The 20910-nt window shown below is 39.6% G+C and overlaps 1 protein-coding gene across 6 annotated transcripts in view; it reads right to left on the bottom strand.

Annotated features, from left to right (window-relative positions):
- Window positions 1-20910, bottom strand: part of MRPL39 (mitochondrial ribosomal protein L39) — a 157487-nt gene that overhangs the window by 134844 nt on the left and 1733 nt on the right. For 4 of the 6 annotated variants that reach the window (XM_053918009.1, XM_053918010.1, XM_053918008.1 and 1 more), the window contains exons 3-9: window positions 19643-19782; window positions 16958-17057; window positions 15942-16009; window positions 13426-13538; window positions 10932-10997; window positions 9686-9839; window positions 6280-6327 (exon numbers count right to left, since the gene is read on the bottom strand). In XM_053918009.1, the coding sequence (XP_053773984.1) occupies window positions 6280-6327; window positions 9686-9839; window positions 10932-10997; window positions 13426-13538; window positions 15942-16009; window positions 16958-17057; window positions 19643-19782 (689 nt within the window). Of the gene's footprint in view, window positions 1-3443; window positions 3548-5524; window positions 5754-6279; window positions 6328-9685; window positions 9840-10931; window positions 10998-13425; window positions 13539-15941; window positions 16010-16957; window positions 17058-19642; window positions 19783-20910 lie in introns of those variants that run through there. The other 2 variants (XM_053918012.1, XM_053918013.2) reach the window with 2 other exon arrangements.

Here is a 20910-nt window from a genome sequence, read left to right as displayed (position 1 = left end):
CAGAAAGTAAGTTTTATGCTGCTTACAAAAAAAAAAAAAGACTTAAAACATAATGACATTAAGAAAAGTTGAAAGGGGATAGAAAAACATATACCAGGTAAATACTAACAAATGTTTAATGTAATAATAGAACCAGATTAAAGAAAAAGCAGATTAAGGAAACCAGATTAAGTAGGGGAAATCACTAGGAAGTGTTCAGAGGATCCTTATTGAATAATAAAAAGATACAACTTGCCAGCAAGTTACAAAAACCCCAAACGAGAACACACAGTACTAACAAAAATACTTGCAAAATATAATGAATGAATGACTTAACTACAAGGGGAAATTGTCACAAATCCATAATCATTGTAGGAGAATGGATTTAAGGGGGGGGAAAGGTTCCTAAATTCTTTTTAAGGAGAAAATCTAGCCCTAGCCAGTGCAGCTCGGTTAGTTGGAGCGTGTGGTCCCGTGAACTGGGGTGCTGCGGGTTGGGCTGTGAGTCAGGGCACACGTGTGGGCTGTGGGTTCCATCTCTAATTGAGGCGCACAGGAGAGGTGGCCAATCGATGTTTCTCTCTCACACTGACATTTCTCTCCCTGTCTCTCTCCTTCCCTTCCCCCTCTCTAAAATCAATGGGCATGTCCTTGGGTGAGAATTAAAAAAAAAGAAAAGAGAGAGAAAAAAACTAAAACATAATGACATGAAAAGTTGAAAGGAAAAAAACAATTTACCATCGACCTACACAAACCTCATGCAGAATTATATGAGAAAAAAACAATTTTAAGGCACGCCGCTCAGAAGCTGACAAGCTGATCCTACAATAACAATGACAATTTTGAAAGAGGAGAATAAGGACCCATCACACCAGAAATCAAAACCCGCTATAACGCTGACAATTAAAACTGTGAGAGTGGCGCAGGGACAGCAGACGGGCCAGTGAGCCAGCCGGGCATTTAGAGGGACCCGATGTATGACACAGGGGCACAACCACTGAGAGGAGGAGGAAGATAAATGATACAGAATAACTGACTACCCGAGCGGGGGAGGGGAGGACTCAGTTAGATCCCTTACCTCACTCTACATGCCAAATTAAACTTCCAGTAAATTCAACACATATAAAAAAGGGAGACTTTAAAATATTCAAAAAATAAAGAAAAATGCCTTATAACCTCAAGTTAGGAAGGCTTTCTTAAATTTCTTGAACACACATAAAAATCACAAAGGAAAAGAAGGATGATTTGTCCACATGAAAATTAAAGACAGTGTAAACAAAGTTAAAAGATAAGCCAGACCAAAGAAAATATTTGCAGTGACTAAAGTTCAACTTTCTGAACATATAAAGAAGCCCAATTAATATAAAAGGACCACAGATCCATTTTTTTAAAACTGGGCAAAGGCTATAAACTGATAACTCACAGAAGAAGCAGTTTTATTGGGTAATAAACAAGTGCAGAGGTGCTCGTGGTCCCTACATGGTCGACATTAAACAAACTGAGTTAAATGAGGTAGGATCGCATACATCCCACCGCCCAAGTATTTGACTGACTGACGACAAGTGGAGGGAGGGGGAAACGAGAACTATCACACTGCTGATGGAAAGTCAACTATCACGGCGACTAATATTTAGTAAAGCTGAAAATGCCTTTCTGCTTCTGCATACTCTACAGAAACTGTCAAATGGTACACAAAGAAACAAACATACACGAGAATATGTTCTGCAGTCAGTGCTGTTTATAATACTAAAAAGTCAAGACCATCCTCAATGGCTCTCAATAAGAGCATGAAATAATCGTGAGATTAATCATAGTTTATGGTGAACAGAATACTATAGAGCTCCACATGTATCAACCATCTCTGCATGTACACTAACATCACCAACATGCTAGATGTGAAAACATAATGCCGAGCAACGAAAACAAACTGCAAAAGGAATGTATCATGAACCCAATTACGTTTAGTTTAAAAGAGAGTATTATACAATGTAAATCACGAAGGGTAAGCACATGCATTAACAGGACAGTGTTTCTTCTTGGAAGGAAATGACATGAAGACTTTCAATGGGCAGGTGCATCTTTCTTAAAAACAAAGGATGTGAAGTAAGGGAAAAGGTTAAAAATGGTTAAACTGGGGTAGTGGCTATCCGTCAGTATTCTTGACTGCAAACAACAGGATCTGCTCTCGCAAATTTAAGCCAAAAACAAATGGCTCACAAGTCTCAGGCTCAGAGATCAGGCGACACAGCTCTGAAAAATGTCATTACAACACAGAGCCACTGCAGGGGAACAGCTACTGAGCACGGCCAGCCCCGCAGTCCCCACCAAGGCATGGAACCTCAGTCGCTACCACCTTGAAAGCCACGTGTCGCCGTTCCCAATAATATGGATCCCATGTGCCACTCTGTTTTCAGTGTCACTTCCAAATGTCACACAGGAGTGTCTAACTGGAGAGACTTAGGTCCCCGTCTGAGCCCTAGTCCCAAAGAAAGCTAGAAAATCCAGTGTCTCTCTGTCCCTTAGTGAAACGAAGACCCATGCAGTGGGGGAAGCCACCAAGACTGGATGAGCAGGCAGTGCACGATGCCAAAGAGCATGATAAATACCCAAATCGGTGTTACAGTACTTTCTGTACTTCTTGGTACATTCAAGGGAAAAAAGTTCAAAGTATGAATCCACAAGCAACAAAGGGAATGTACCTTCAGATGAAACCTGTGCACCAAGCCCAGAAACCAAGGTGCTCAGACTGGAATGGGAAAAAAAATTTGGCAAAATACTTTTAAAAGGCTGATAATCACGACTTGCCCAAGGAATGGGGAAACAGGAACTCTCAGATGCTGTTGTTGGGACTGCCCTTTAGAGGCTGGGACCAGGTAGCATCTGTCAAGAACTCTAGTACCAGAAACCCCTTCCTACAGAGGTCCTGACAGGTGGCAGCGCAGAGGAGCAGAGGATAGAGCTCGTGAGTGAAATCACCTGGCTCCCAGTTCCAGCTCGTGCTCCTTCAGTCTCCTCAGTACCACAGGGAAACCCCCTCAACAGGTTGTTTGTGAGGGTTGAATGAAAAGGTTCTATGTGGAATGGCCAGTGTGTAAGAAATAGTCAGTTAACTTAGTCAATACTCAGTTAATCCATCTACACATAAAACACTTGCCATTTTGCACAAGGGTGGTTCCCGCACCACTTTAACAAAAAACACAAACCAGTGCAATGCTATTTATGTTTTTAAAAGATTACATTTGCATTTGTACATGGAAGTTTGTATGTGTAGAAAAGACTACAAGGAAAAAGCACACCAAAGGGTGTTACATCTGGGGAATGTAAGGGGACAGGCTTATTTCTGTGTGAAATTTTTACTGTGAACAACGTAAGTTGTTTTATCCTTTAAGTGGGTGGGGGGGAGTAAACATCAGTATAAGTCTCAGGGAGAGAAGACAGTTAATTTTTATGAGCACACACAAACATTACATAAAAAACTTTTATTTTAATTTACTATACACATTTAAATCTTAGGAAGTTACTAGGTAGATGAACTTTCCTCTGTAGGTTTAATTTGATCTTCAGTTACCTGTAAAAATACGAATAGCTTTACTTTTTCTAATAAACACTTAGTTTTATCCTTCACCCACCACTTAAAACCATTCCACAGTCCATCTCTTACAATGACCTTTGTCTTTCTCCTTCACAGTAATTATTACAGAAAGTTAAGTAGGAAGAGAAGAAAACATACAAGGCCAAGTTTCCAATCTAAACTATCACGTACAACAATTCCATTAAAAATATAACCGGAGGCATATATCTAGGTTTCTCCAGTTTGTCATTTTATTTTTCGTCTACAAAATGAATCATTAGTATCAGCAAAATACCAGCAGTGCTGCAACAAGGTATTGTGAATCCATCTATTTTGTTGGGCAGTGTACTTCTGTTCTGAACATAGTGTATCACGTAGTATATACAACACAGTTTAGTACAGATATCTGTCTGTATGCCCACAGGAAGTCCTCACTTAACATCGTCAATAGGTTCCGCGACTTTAAGCCAAAGCACAGAGGAAGAAACAGTTAAGTTCCTTCAGCACCTCATCCACGTCACGAAACAAGGTTAAATGACTGACACAAACTGCTGTACTTCTATTCTATGTCACTCAGACACATCAAAGAAACAGGACAAACCTGTCTTCATCACCCCAAGACCCGCTCCACCTCCTGCACCCCTCATTTCAGTGGAGGGCTCGCCCAGCTGCCACAGTCCTCCCCCCTGCATATTCAAGCACAGCCATTCTCACCGCCATGCCCCGACTGTAGAAAGTCCTCATCTTATGCCCTAATCGCTGACTTAACCTGCAGCTATCATCCCCGCTGACCCAGAATGAGCTTTTAAACAGGAACAGTGCCTAACAGGTCACTTTCTTGATAAACTTCTCCAGTTACCCCCAACCACCTTCAGGAGGGCCCTGCAAATTCTACATTATGGAAGGTGGGCCCTTCATACTGTTTACAACAAACTTCTTTGGACTCATCACCCACCCTACGTGTGACCATACATTCAGATTCATCTGACATTCATATGCTCTCCTTTCCTCCATGCCTCTATGCAAGTAGCTTCTCCTGAGAGAACTCCTAACCCGTCCCCCAGCAAATTATCTGCCTGGCCCCTTTTATTCATCCTTTAAAAGCAGCGTAAGTAGAAGGCATCAGGTCCTGGGAACCTTCCTTAACCAACCCCCCAGCTTGGTTTGGGTCCTACTTTTCTGTATGCCAGAGGCCCACGTGTACACCTGAACTGTGTGCTTGTGTCTAGTTATCCCATTAAAGTAACTTCCTGGAGGTCAGCAGGTTTTGTTCATTTCTGCACCCAGATCCGGGCACAAAACACTCAGTAAGTCTGTGTTAGTTGAATCAATGGATCATACGTATAACCTACTCTCCTTACAGGAGCAAAATGGACAGAAGAAGAAACCTGAACCACAATAAATGTTTCAAAAACAGCTACTCACTGATTTCTACTAGGTATTCTAGGTTACTGTCTCTGCTATTTTTCTGCATTTTTCCTTGCTTTAAATTATTCAGTTTTTATCACTTCTTGAACTTCCTCTAATTTACACTGATTTCTTCTCTAGTATCTTCATCTGAAATGATTGTTACCAACCAAAGAGACAAAATTATTCCATCTATTCAAATATACTTTCTTATCATGAAAAAAATTACATAAACTTTACACAAGACTATTATGGCTAAGTAGTACCTAAACAATTAATTCCACCTGTAAATTCGTTAATACAGACTAGGTATAAACATCATCATAAAAGCAATCAATAAATATTTATTAGGTTACCCCCCACCCTGTGTGCCAAATGTTGGGTTCAAAATTTGGGGTTACACATCTATAACGAGTCCTGTATGGGTTAATGAACTGAATGTAACTGTAACAGCAAAAACAAACAGAAAATAAAGTGAGGAGGTACATAATCATGCAGAAGTTGTATGAATGGATATGTGGCAGCAATTACTCAGAGTGTGTCAGGGAGAAGGTGAGACTTGGGCGAAGCATTGAAGAATGAGTGGGATGTAAACAGACAGGAGAACGGGAAATGGAATCCCGATGGAAGAACTGTCATTAAGAAACAAACAAACTTGAAAATCAGTTTGATGTGTGCTGAGCAGTGTGCCTGCGAGCCAGATTAGAGGGGGGAATCAGGGGGAGTGGGAAGGGCTCGTGAGGCTGGGTCACACGGCACAGCCACGGATCACCGCAGTGGAAGATGAACACCCGACCTACGGAAGGGCGAACGCGGGTAGTTATTACGGTCAAGAAATATAATCATTCCCACTAACGAAATCTAAATGCAAGTGACGGTGTAAACTACAAACACAGAAGTGTTGAAAGTTGATTTTTCAGGACATTTGTGCATTTAATATGTCAACAGTCAAGGCAGATTTAAAATGCGTCTGACAAGTCTTAATCTTCGAAATGTTCATTAAGTACACAAGAAAGTCATCGCAACACCTAATTAACATGGCTACAACCTCCAAAAATATTACCGCTATATAGTAATATTCTTATTTCTCTTCAAGTTCTATGGTATCATCTCCGTAAGATTAACAAATAAAATCAAAAGGGAATCACGAACTACAATTTTTCTCTTGCCAAAATACCACTGGGGTAAATAATCACAAAACTGCTTTTGCTGTTGAGACAACTAATTTCTTTCTTTCTTCTTCTTTTTTTTTGTTGTTCTTGCTTAATTTCAATGAATACTTCTTTGTAGAAGAACACTCATTAGCTGTGAAAAACACTTACCAATTTCTGAGACCTTTCCAATAGCTTATTCCATATCGTAAAATGTGCCTTGAAAAGAAAAGATTTAATATGAATTGAATAAATCAATAAAGTTAAAATAAAAGCAGCTAAGTCTTCATACAGGTTTTAAACAAAACAAATACATAATCAGTTGGGCAGTTCTTAAATGAAGCGAAATGCTTACAACCGTGGACTGGAGTAGGGAAAAAGGGTAGCATACAGAACAGATGCTTTGTTTGGCATTTAAGTAAAAAAGGCAAAAGCACTGAATATGCTATTTTCCTCTTTTGTTCTTCTTAATCATTCCCATCATAGAAGGGATTCCTTACAGTGGGAAGCAAAAATCTGCCCCACTTTCCTGCAGACAATGGCTCTTTCCTTAAGGAGCCAGTTTCAACATGCTACAGGTCATTCTTCAAATCATAATTACAAGGAGGGTTTCATTAAGAACCAGTGTGACATCTTCACATTGAAATGGCAGACCTAGGAGACTGAGCACATTAACCAAAAGAACAAGTAAAAACTAACTCAGACAATAGTAAAATCACAGAGGCACTTTCCTTAATCCTTAACGATCTTCTGTAGCAGAGGATTATCAGAGTGTAGTAATGAAAACTCCAAAGTCCATAATGACCACATCAATTGTATTAAGTCAGTTGAAGGGGATAATGAGGGTATGGGGAGGCCAGTGACTATTTCACAGTGAGTGAGCTGGGCAAATTTATAATGAAAGGCAAAATGACTAAATACGCACATGCAAGCCCTCCTGGAGAAAAGAGCAGCACTGGTATGTTCAAAGGGAAAGCAAGCCTGACTCTGGCAGAACGAGCAGCTGATGCAGAGACTTTATGGTGTGGGCAGAAAGAGATGAGATAAAGTCAGAGGGGTAGGCAGGGGCCAGATAATGAAAGACTTTATGAAAGAGGATAAGGGTTAGAATTTGTTTAAGAGAAGCCACTGGAAAGTTAGGAGCAAAGGAATTAGATGATTTGATTTGTGTATTGGAAAGGTCGTTGTGGCCACTAAGCAGACAATCCTCCGTGGGGACTAGAATGAAAACAAAGGAGGGGAGGGAAGAGTAGGCTGGGCCTGGATGAGGGAAGCAGCAGATGAGATGCTCTGCAGTAGATGGACTCAGGATATGGTCTAGAATCAAGAGCTGGAGGGACTTGATCATGGAAGAGAGGCTCTCAGGGAAACGGAGTCAAGGTTACCGCAAACAGGTAAATGATGACGCCACTTTCTGAAATGCGGAAAGCTGGTGAAGGAGGCAAGGATGTAGAGAAGAATCAACTTGTAAAGGCCATTATGCTAAAAATTACAAAATGCTGATGAGAGAGATGAAAGAAAAGCTAAATAAATGAAAAGATATACTAAGTTCACAGACTGAAGACATACTATGGTAAAGATGTCAATTCTCCCCAATTCGATATAAAGGTTTAACTCAATTCCTGTCAAAATCCCAGTAAGACTTGTCGATATAGAAAAGATTACCCTAAAACTAAATGGAAAGGGAAAGGACCTAGAATTGTTACAACAACTTGTATAATGAATAACAGCATGGAGAAATCATTCAGCCTGATTCCATGACCTATTTATAGCTACAGCAGCAAGGCTGCATGACACAACAGAGGGACAGACACGGTCAATGGGACGGAAGACAGACCCCGATACCGATCCACACAAACATGTCCGAGTGACTTCTAACGAAGGTGCAAAGGCAGTTCAACAGAGAAAGGACAGCCTTTCCAACAACTGGGGCTGGAGCAATTTGACATCTGCAGGCGAGAAAAATGAACCTTCACCTAAATCTCACACTTTATGTAAAATTTAACTCAAAATGGACTACAAACTTAAATATAAAACTATAAAACTTTTAGGGGGAAAAAAAGGATATAGGGTTAGGCAAAGAATTCTTAAAATTGACACCCAAAGGTTGATTCAGAAAGGGAAAAACTGATAAAATGGCCTTCATCCAAATTAAAAACTTCTGATCTGCAAAAACCTACTCAGAGGATGAAAGGGCAAACTACAGACAGAGAAAATATTTGCAAATTACATATCTAACAAAGGACTAAAATGTAGAATATATTTTTTTAAAAACTCTCAAAATTCAACAATAAAAAAGTAAACAATCCAATTAGAACATGTGCAAAATACATGATCAGATATATCCATTTCACCAGAGGAGATTTACAAACGGCAATGGCAAATAAGCACATGAAAACATGTTCCGCAGATTTAGCCAATGGGGAAATGCAAATGAAACTACAATGAGAAACCACCACAGCTGATCAGAATGGCTACCACGAAAACTAGCGACAACATCAAACACTGACGAGGGACTGAAACACCGACTACTCGCACTGCGGGCAGGAACCTAAATGGCACAGCCACTCTGGAACCCAGTTTGGTAGTTTCCTAAGAAACTCAACATGTGTCTTCTGGGCATTTATCCCAGAGCAATGAAAACATATATCCCAAATATCTGTACACAAATGTTCACAGCATCTTTATTCGTAATGGCCAAAAAATAGGAACAATCCAAAAGTCCCTTAACAGGTGAATGGTAAACAAAAGTGTGGTAGGTCCACACCAAGGACTATTACTCAAAAATAAAAAGGAATGAATTATTGATATACTGATAAGTAACCTGGATGAATCTTCAGAGAATTATTCTAAGTGAAAAAAAGCCAATCCCGAAAGATTACATGATGCATAATCCCATTCGTGTGCCATTCTGGACAAGAAAATCAGGGAAGTAAAGAACAGAATAGTAGTAACTGCCAGGGGTGAGGGGGTGGTGGGTGTGCCTATAAAAGGCCAGCATGAGGGACCCCTGTGACGGGGGCCGTTCTGTGTCTTCACTGCATCCACGTCCCTACGCGAGTCGTGATGCCGTGCTATAGCTTTGTAAGACGTTACCGTTAGGGAGACTGGGTGAAAGGACTTGAGATCTCTCTGCATTATTTCTTGTAACTGCATAAGAATCTTTAAGTATCTCAAAGTCAAAAGTTTAATTAAAAAAGGAAAAGAATTAGAAAGGGTGAGATCAATATGGAACATGACAGGCCCTGGGTCACACATAGACCATCAAAATCAGGGAGAAGAGCAAGGCCAAAAGGCATCCCCACAGGTCTTAGCAATGCACCCTCTCCTACACTAATTTGAAAAGTTAAAAATGCTATCTCGATGTGATTTAATTTTTTCAACTAATGTTTCTTCTATGAATTATCTGGTTACATCCTGGGAATAACTCTGTTCAAATCATACACCTGAGTTCATAAAACATTAATGTCACAACTTAGTGAAAATTAAAATGGTATGCCTTCAAATTGGTATAAAATCAAGACCAGATTCACACCCACACCCAAACAGGATGGCTTGAAGCCTTAACTTTACTTACTCTTAAGTGAACAGGCAAAGAGAGACCCTGGAACCTTCGCACGAGACTGGAGTGGGGGGCCTGAAGACTGTGAGCCGCCGACACCGCGTACTGGAAACAAACACTTGTTCTTGGAATAAGAGGGCCCTCTGTCACATCCACGAAGTCACCAAATCTGATTTGATTTTGAAAACAAACAATTAAAGCCTGAACATCAAATGTCTTACTATGCACCAGGGGAAAAGAATCTATTTGCTCTCTCCACTGCTACATCTCTCCTCAAGAACAGTCTGCACGGCTCAGTGCGGACTAGTAGCCGTGACCTAAACATCTGAAGCATGAGGCTAAATCTCTGACAATGAAACTTGAGTGGCGGACCTTTTTCTAAATTAGCACTGAGGATATAATTAAAATTTTTAAGATCACGAACAATCATGCCATCACGTGGACCCATTGCCTAAAACTGACAACCTTACAACCCTACAACCCACGGCAACGGGGCTCAGAATGCAGTTCGCAGGACAGATCGTGTCCGAAACAGAGGAGTTTTCGAGAGGAAACAAGTTCAGTTCAAATCACCAAACACGAACTGAGTAAACAGTTACAGACCACGAAGTCAACTCTGCACGACACACTCTCAGCTCTCACCCTCGCATGGGAAGGGCACCCCAGTGTAATTTACCTACAGGCACTATCGGCAGTAACTATTTAGTCGGAATGCGTGTTTCTGTGGACACATGAATCACCACAAGCAATTCGTAACAACATTTTTCTCAATTTCAAAATTATCTCTTGAAAATCACACTTTTAAACAATGGTTTTCTGTCCTTGAAATACAGAAATAAAAGTAACAATGAGGAACAGAAACCACTACTGTTCCTGAAGGTAATTTAAGGCTTCCAATTACCATATTTTTGGACGCACCAGACCAATTGACACACGTAGGTTTTAGAGGAGGGAAAAGGGCAGGGGCGGGGACAACCTGCTCCACCGCCCACCCCCGTGACCCAGGTAAGCTACATTCAGACTATAAGACAGACCCCCATTTTCCTCCCAAATTTGAGGGGAAGTGCATCTTACAGTCCGAAATTACAGTACGACTATCTGATAATGAGGAGCAAAGCACAGAAAATAAGGCAATGAGAGTAACAAAGTAAGATACAAGTTCACCTCCTTTAGTTGTCCACTACGTATAATATAATGAATATAATAAAGCCACACTTTACTGTAACTTAGCATAGCAGCCAACTTTTTTATTTTTACTTACCTGTGCAGTGTGACTATTCTCTCAGGGTTCTGAGATGCTTTCTCTTCTATGAGATCTATTTTATACCTAAAAGCACAGCAAAGAAATAAATTTTAATTATAAATATACAAAAAGATGTTTAAAAAAACCCCTTCTCTCCCTGTTACAGTCACAGTTTTGGAAAGGATGGCTCTTCCTCACCTCCCACTCACGCCACACCCTTCCATGCGGCCACGGCCTCAGGCTCCACCAGTGTCTCACCAAAGCCACAGAAGACTCCCTGGGGCCAACCTGACAGACACTCTAGGTCCTCATTTTCTTCCCTCAGCACCGCTCACCGCCACTTCCCAAAATGCTTATTATTTCAGCTCTCTGGCCACTCTCCTTTTTCCGTCCCTCAAGGACTGTGTCCGAGACCCTCTTTTCACTCTACGCGTCCTCCCTCGGCTAGCTCCTCGGTTTGCACAGTGTGAATTACCACTCACCCATGTACATCTTCCACATCGCTGCTTCTAACCCACACACCTCCGGTGAGCCCCCCACTGTGTCTCCAAGACCCTGCTGGACATCCACGAGGGTGTCCCACAGCACTTCAAACTCCCAAATTCTCAAAGTGAAGAAAAAGTGACCCCTTCTTTCCCCACCAAACTTGCTCTTATTCCTAGCTTAGGAATGAAAGAGCTTAGATTCTCATGTCTCTGGCTTTGTAAACACCACCACCAAACACCCATGTGTCCAAGTGAAAAACTTGGGCGATTTCCTTAATTCCTGCTTCTCCTAACACACCCTCACACACAGTTCACTCCAAGTCATACCGATTCCGCCCAAATGGTTCCCAAATCTACCCCATCTTGTCAGTATAGCTAACAGCAGAAATGGAACCACACAGCCCAGGTTCAAATCCTAACTCCACCACTCACTACCCAGAGCCTTGTTTATTCACACCAGAGCGCTAAACAAATATTACGTGAGCACATAGCAAGGTTGGGAAATGCTTAGCTTACTCAAGAACATCCACTTACTGCCGCAACCCTTCTGCCAGAGCACTCCCCCCACACCCCACCTTCCAAGCATTACTGAGGAAGACAATTCCCTTGAATATTGACAACTTCTGACCCATCTCTGAGAGCCAAAACCAAGACCTGATCACAGATCCACTGTGAACCATCTAAAACTCTTCTGTGCCCTCAAACTTACCCCCGAACCATCCCCTCCCTCCCCCACACATTCAACTAAAATACCAAAGTCCTGTAAGCCTCTGCTAGACTTGGACAGCTGAGTATGAGAAAGAAAAACCTTAGTGCACAGGGAATGAAGGTCTAGAGCGCTGTCCAGTGTGGTGGCTGTGGAACACTGAAACGTAACTAGTCCTAACTGAAAGGTGCCCTCGGTGCAAAGGACACACCGCTTTCTAAAGACCTAGTACGAGAAGAAGGATGTACAATACCATTAGCTTTTCACGTGGAAATGATAACATTTTAAATATATTGTTTAAATAAAGTTTATGCTTAAAATTAATGTCACCCTTTGTTTTATTTTTTACTGTAGCCTCTAGAAAATTTAAAGATGGCTCTCATTTTATTTCTATTGGACAGCAGACCCTAGAATCTTGGCATGGTGACCTGACATGCTCTGATAACCCAAGGAATTTTCTTAAAGACTCAGTGGCGGCTTGGTTCTGTACTTCTATTTACACTCTAGTTCAGTTAAAATAGTCTATTCTTACTGGTTTCTAAGTACACTGGTTCCAGGATCTGCTCCAAAAAAAATATGCTTCAAGAAAAAGATTTACACAGGTTAATGCATTTGAAAATTATTGTTTTCAGTATCTATTTGGGGAGGCTTCAGAGTGAACATGAGTAAATTTTTTTATGCTACCGTTCTCCAAATTCAGTCGAACACAGTACATCTTTCTCAGCATATTAATTAATATCATGCGGAAGAACGTTCCTGAGGCGTACCAGTTTGAAAAATGCCAAGCCAGAGTGCCAGTTAAGGAGGCTTTCAGGAACTAACCAGAGAATATATCTATTATAAAACATATCTGTTATAAGCTCGATTTTTACTTTTTATATTTTTTCCAACTAAATTTGCTTTTACTTAAGACACTTTTCTGAATTTTTATGTTCAGCTTTTAAGAATATAACCAATTCTTTTTTTCAGATTTTATTTCTTTATTTTTAGAAAGAGGGGAAGGGAGGGAGACAGAACAGGTGGGAGAGAAACACTGACCGGTTGCTTCTCGCAGGCCCTCAACCCAACCGAGGACCTGGCCCCCAAGCCAGGCATGTGGCCGGACCAAGAATTGAACCAGAGACCTTTCAGTTTGCAGGACAACGCCCAACCTACTGAGCTACACCAGTCAGGGCAGAATATAAAAATTCTTAACAGCTGAATTTTCCGGTAATGGAAAAAAAAATACAATAAAGGTTAAATGTCTAAAAAAGAACTGAATTTCCTTCATTACATGGAACTTCGAGAGGTTAAATCTTGCTTTAAAGGAGCCAAAACTTACCTGTTGTGCTGAAATATTTCTAGTGCCACTTTTGCGTCAACGTCCAGAGTTTCGAATGGCATATCTTTGTAAATTAAAACATGAGCATCTTTTGTGAAAGAACGCAGGTTCTCCTTAGAAATGGAAAGTATTAATATTTACAACACTTTAGTTAAAAGTATTTCAACATAAGGCAGATAAGGTAACTTATATGCTTAGTATTATAAATCTAAAATAAAAGCAAAGCAAATTTGTCAGAAAAGAATATTATTAATTTGCAATAATTAAATATTTGGACCACTAACTATAAGGTTAACAATTTCTCCCAACTCTACAAACTATAAAGCTTGCAATTTACTTATAATTAAGCCTGCATTAATAATAATCAAATGATAATAATTATTAACCCTACAAATAAAATTTAATAAATATTTCATTCAAATTATACAACCTTTATATGTTTACTAAAATGATATAACAAGTAGAAATGCTAATAAATAAGTAGTAAGATACAAAAATCAATTTATACTGAGTAAAATCAGGCTTTTAATTTTTTTAAAGATTTTTTATTTATTTATTTTTAGAGAGAGGGGAAGGGAAGGAGAAAGGGAGAGAAACATCAATGTGTGGTTGCCTCTCTCACACCCCTTACTGGGGACCTGGCCTGCAACCCAGGCATGTGCCCTGACTGGGAATCGAACTGGCGACCCTTTGGTTCACAGGCCTGCACTCAATCCACTGAGCTACACCAGCCAGGGCTAAAATTAAGCTTTTTAAACACATGTGGAAAAAATTATTGTTTATGTGATTCAGAAAGTTTCACTAGGAAATGTAATGTCATCATTGTCCTGTTCCAATATTTTAAATTTCTATTTAATGAAAATATCATCTTTACACAATTAAAATGATTAATAATACACATTAACAATTTTTATAACGTTTTTAATAAAAACTATAATTAGGTTTTCATACTATAAGTCATTACTACTACAGAAAAGATCAATCACTATTAGGCAAATAATTTTTATAATAAAGTTCTTTCCATAACTTCCTATCTTTAGACTTTTTGAATGAAATAACTTCTCCATTCTTGAAGGGGCAACTGACTGTATGACAAACCTCCATTAATGGCTTAACACAGCTGTGGTGGAATTTAACTCGCCTTCCTTTCTCTAAGACACCCACCCAACCCCATGGGGCCAGCTATTATCTAGTCTAGGACATTTCTTTTTTAAAGTTTTATCTTTAGAAAAAGGAAAAGGAGGGGACAAGTTGCATAGATAATGAGACTTGAATCCTGATCTTACTAGTTTTCACTTAATTCCTCCAACAAAGAATCTCTTCTTAAATTTGGGGGCATACTTGGAAAGGAAGAAGTCACACGGACACAAATGCGAGCATCGTGAAGAAAAGGTTCCAGTTCCGTCCTTGCACTTCTTCCTCACCCCTCAATCCACCTGTCTTCCCTTTCTATCTCCCTTCCTGTTTCCCTCCTCTTTCCCTCTCAATATTAAGTAATATGGGTGTGATTATAAAGGAAATAACTTCCACAGCCAGAATTTAACCTAGATCTGCCTTAAAGTCTTGCTTTCAGGAATAACAGTATTTCACTAAATCTAAGATGTACCACTAAGGAAAAAACACTACCAATTATAATCGTAAGAGGCCAACTACTGTAAGAAACATTTATGTTCAGAGATACTAACATGTGGAAAGATATACAGAGTGGAACCGATCAAACGGTATGCTACACCACCTCCCCTTTTCTGGTTGCCAGACCCCCAATCTGTAGGACATAGACTTTTGCTTATTTAGGAATTAGGCATTTACCTCTTCTTCCCAATCATAACTAAGTCTCTAGGCTTGAGTTCTGAAAGCCATCAGCAACCCCACCACCACCACCAGAGCACCCGAACTAGGTCATCCTTGTTAGCCAGGCCTTGTTGCTACCCAAGTCCCAAACAACAAGGAGCACCACGCTGCAAAGGGAGACCGTCCACAGAGAGTCTATTTTTCTGCTATTTAGTTTGTTGCTATCGGGGTAAGCTTTGTCACAGTCTGCTTCTTTAGTTCCCCCGCTCCCACACTCAGTGTGCCCCTTGCACATAGGGGGATCTTACAGTGTGCAACGGGCTAAAGGGTTCAGGGCAATGGATTTCAGATTGTACTCTGGGGATCCAAGCTTAAGGCTCCAGGTCCCCCACCACAACATCAACCAAGTTAAGCTTCTATATTTTATATTCTGGTCATACTGAAAACCACTATCTTAAGGAACAGAAGGAACAGTACAAGGCAGAAAGCATACGAGAAAAGGTCAAGCAGGACATCACCCTTCCACACAACTGACCATGCTCTTGTGAGTGCCTCATTCACGTCTCTATCTTAAATACACTGAAAAAGCAACAACACAGATAGACAGACAAACAGATTCTTTTAAATATCCTCCACATGCAGCACCATTCAATAACACCAATACAGGAGTCGTTCTACCAAAGAAAATCAGACTCCAGAATTAATACTCCGAAGAGTTCACTTACTTTTGTTGGCATCCACTCATCAAGCCTCTGATCCAAAACTACATCATAGCAGAAGGCTCCAGCAATTACTGTAAATCCAACCAAAATAAAAAAAGCAAAGTCAAATCTGTAAGGCTAGAAAGTTACCAATTTGCAACAATTGAATATTTTAACCACAAAATGAGGGCTAGCGATCTCTCCCAACTCTACAAATTATAAAAAGGCTACCAGTGCCCCAGGAACTTGCCAGAACTCTACCTACTCTCCCCATCCAAAAAACTCACTCACCTATCATTAACCTCAAATCACCAGTATTTTTGAAATATTCAAGTTTTCCTCAGAAATGTCATCACTATAGAGATATCAAATAGTCACCAGATATAGAAATCCCAAAAGAACAAGCTATTTATACTTAATAAGGAGATAAATAACTAAATGGACATGAAATGGTGAGTTTTTTTGATATCTCCTACATGTGTTTATTTTTGGTGTTTTGTTCTTAAAATCCTTTATGAAGCTTTTCAAATATTTTTGGTTGCGCATATTCTACATTTTTCAAAATACAAATGTGATCATACTATACTGTTGTAAAATCCTAGTTTTAGCAAAATTACTAAAAGTGTGAACTCTTTCATTTCCCCAAAATGATGTCTCTCTCCAGAGTCATGGCCATTTCTGGTGAATAATACAACCTAAGTACAGCTTTGTCCAGAAGTCTGTTCGTACTCCTATTTCCTCATGCTCTGTATATTTGACTTGGAAATAAATGCTTAAAGTGGTAAGAAATAAACAGTGAGACAATGTAATTACACAAAATTCAGATTCAAGAGAAACATTCTCCTCTAATTCTTTGACATGAATTACTGACATCAATAATTAAATAAGATGGATTTTGTTACCCAAGATAAATGGAATGTATGTATGATGGTAATTTATACTAGATTAAATTAGAAATAAACTCTATACAACATCAAAAATAGGTATCAAAATATTCAAAGATTACAAAAAGTACATTTATATACATGTGTGTACATTACCAGGAACTTCTGGAGCTCTGACCAAACGAACCATATATTCATCTTTGAATGCCCTCTCTATCACACAGCCCATCATCATAGCACAAGAACGCCAATAAGCCTAGAAAAAGAAAATGGACACAAACAGACACACTAAGATTCACTGAACCCTATTCAACATTAAAGCTGAGCTTGACTTCGACTTGGGAAATACTTCCCAGTTACCTGTCCATCCTCAGCACGCAGCAATAACGACCATCAGGCCGTGACATTACCTGGACCGAACTGAAACACCACCGTCGTAGTGTTAGCAAGGCTTCTGTGCTGGGTACCACACACCACAGGGTCTGTCCGCCAACAGACCGTTCATTGTCTGGCATCAACTTGACTCTTAACCCAGGATAAAGTTAACTTGTTAACAAACGTGTGCTGAAGTAAAATAAGTATGGTGATATATACCTGTCTATACACATGTAAATATGGAAGGAAAACTCAACTTTCAAGAATTATTTATGACTCCTACCCTACACCTAACAGCATATACGTCACTCAAGTTAAACATACTTAGAGCAAAGCAACCTCCCTATTTCCCAGGCTCTCATTCTGTTGGCACATTTGGATCCACAGATGTGCCTGATCCAGGTATCCATGCAGTAACTTTCTCAAGAGTCACCTCTGAGAAACACAAGTCCTGCACACCCGTGTCCACCCTATGCCCCACACTAGCACTGCTCTAACTGCGCGCTTGACTCTCCCAGCTCTTCTCCGCATCTGAGGACAAGAGTGGGCTCACGTGGTTGTGTGTGGCATGCTGCTCCAGAACATACTCTACACAGCCACATTACTTACATGCACTAAAAACACGTTTAAACACGGGCCTTACAGGCAAGTAGCAAAATGTACTTCTTCATCTGCCCTACTTCAATGTCTGAAATGTCTGTGGAACTCCAGAGACAGAATGCCTGTATTCAAATCCAGGATCCACCACTTCCTAAACTGGTAACCTTGGTCAAGGAGCAAATCTCTCTTTGCTTCAGTTTATTTATCTGGAAAATGGAGATATTAGCACCTATTTTATGGGACTTTCATGACCGTTAAATGAGTTAATACCTATACATCACCTACAACAGTGTCTGACACCTAATAAATATTCAATGGTGGCTATTACTACCATAAGGTTGGCCAAAAAGTTCATTTAATTTTTCCATATGATGGCTCTATTTGTGCTTCGTTGTCTTCAATTTCATTTGAAACAATTTTGTTAGATTGTATTGTGACAGCCATCATATCAGTGTGCATTTAAAAAAAACTTATCAAAATTGGTGAATTTTCAGGCAGTCATTTTAATATTGAAGATGGTAGAAGATATGCATATCATACTTTCTTATTTCAAGAAAGGTAAAAACACAACTGAAATGCAAAAAAAAGATTTGTGCAGTGTATGGAGAAGGTGCTGACTGATCGAACGTGTCAAAAGTGGTTTGCAAAGTTTTGTGCGGGAGATTTCTCACTGGGCGATGCTCCATAGTCGGGTGGATCAGTTGAAGTTGAGAATGACCAAATCGAGACATTAACTGAGAATAATCAACATTATACCATGTGGCAGGGAGCCAACATACTCAAAATATCCAAACCAATAACATTATTGGTGAAAATGAAAAATTTTACTTTTATTTTATGGAAAAAACTATTCGGACTTTTTGGTCAATCCAATATCTTGTCTATCATTTTATTATTTGAGTATTTCACTTCAAAAAATATTATTAAATACCTACCATATGTCAGGTAAGGACAGGATCCCCTAAGGGACATGATCCCTGTCTTCACAGAGGCAAATTAAAATTAAATATTAAAAATTAAATTTAAATTCAATATTACATCTAGAATTTAAATCAAAATATTGTATCTAAAGACATCAGCCAAGTGTTTTGGGGCCCTGGAGAAAAGAGAGATTAATTTCAACAAGACGACACTAAGAAGGTTCTACAGAGCAGACGGCATTTTAATTGAACTATAAAAGATGAGCAGGACTTTAATCAGGAAGAAAGAAAATACGCAGAGCTGAGGGAAGAGCATCAGCAAAAGCAAGTAGGGTAAGACAGGATAAACCATTTGTGACCAAGCCCTTCAGTATGGCGGGAGCCAAGTGCAAGTGGGAAGCTGCAGTGGGAGGTGAGGCTCCAGCGCAGGCTGAGGTCACATCGTGCAGGTCCTGGAAAGGCACACGAAGTTACCACGTAGGCAAGTTCCTTAGGGGTAAATGACAAGACTAAGGGCTACTTCACTTAATAGAACTCTTACAGGTCTATTAAGGAAGACTTCAGTATTTGAAGGGGGCGTGGGCGGAGAGAGTTTAATAACCCAGAGAAGATGGTGCAAGGCTGAATTCCATCAGTAGCTGTGGGAATGAAATCACTAATATAGAAGGTGATCAGTAAGCATCAGTTGAACAAAGCTGTAAATGTACAAGGCATGCCATATCGTTTCCTCAAACCAAAATACAGATGATTGGATGCTACTAGTTATTATCTGAACTATGAAAATGCCTAATCTAACAAGTAAAACACTATCTAGTACAGTACATTTCCCCTTGGCTATTTGTATGTTTGCACATTTCATACTCCACAGAAAATAGATTTTAATAAAAAGGAGAAGGAAAAAACTGGGAGTGAGGGAAGGGGAGGGAGAATATGGAGACAGAAGTACCTTATTAACTTCCCCTGGATCACGATCTTTGAAAGTAAGAAATTTAATTTCACAGGACTTGGTCAAAGGCTTGTACATGTCCCACGGCTGTCCGTCCACAAGAGCCAGAATGGACTTGCTGCAGTACCACTCACTTAAATCTAGGAATTTAAAATAGATTGAAGGTCAAAATCTAACCAAACTCAAAGCGAAGAGCTACATGTTTAAGTGCTACATTAAGAAATAAAACATCAAAAAGGCAAGACTCTGCAAGCAGTCTTTTTTTTTTAGATAAAAGTATTATTTATACCTCTATAACCAGTAAAAAAAATAATACCCAACACCCCCAATATATTGTTGATTATTAACAAAATTAACCAAACCATTTACAAAACTCACTCAGGCTAAGTCTAGTTTGAAATTAATTCAGCAATCATTAAATAATAAAACAAATTTCAAAGAGTTACTTTTAAATATTCATGGAATAGCGACATGGATATATTCAGATATATGCACACACAACTTAGAAGGAAAAATGTATAGCTATACTTCCAGAGTAAGTCTGTTCCAGATGGGTTTGGGGTCTTGCTCCCACACTACCTCTTACTTCCCTAATTAAATGGTTTTCAGGTACACAGCTACTCAAAGAAGTAGTCAAACGACAGGGTCTAAACCATCATCTACTACATCAGTTCCATAAAGGTAGGGATCCTATCTATTCTTACTCACTCATCAATATATCCAGAGACTAGCAGCAGGCCGGAAATATACTAGATAGTCAACATAAGTCTACTGAATGACTGAAGGTGTAAACGATAAGCAAGTCTCAGGGCAGAGGTCATGCTGAGTGGTTCAGAACTTCATTCATCTCGCTATGACATAGAGTCCATGTGACGTGAATGAAGCTCCTGAAGGGCCTGAGCTTCTCTTATCCTCCTCTGTAATCTAACACCTACCATATAGCAGAGGGTCAATAAATGCTCAGAAAACAAGTAAACATTTATCATAAATACTAATTCAAATGCCAGAGTAAATAAACATTGAGAGTGTATACTTTGTAGGCCAACTTAAGCTGATAACTAAAGTTGTCACTTAAGTGGAATCTTTACTGAGTTTTTCCAAAAGTGTGAACAATGCAGTTAACCATATACATGTGTGAGAACATGGGTATATATCTATTTGGGGTGGAGGTTTCCTAAATTTAAATATTACCAGTTCTATCAAAGCTACTATACAAGCATTCTGATCAAAAATATAGAGGCCTTGTTCCCTTCATTTCCATACCAAAG

The sequence above is a fragment of the Desmodus rotundus genome, chromosome 2 (genome assembly GCF_022682495.2).
Source record: "Desmodus rotundus isolate HL8 chromosome 2, HLdesRot8A.1, whole genome shotgun sequence".
Lineage (NCBI taxonomy): Eukaryota > Metazoa > Chordata > Mammalia > Chiroptera > Phyllostomidae > Desmodus > Desmodus rotundus.
This window is presented reverse-complemented; position numbering and strand designations above follow the sequence as displayed.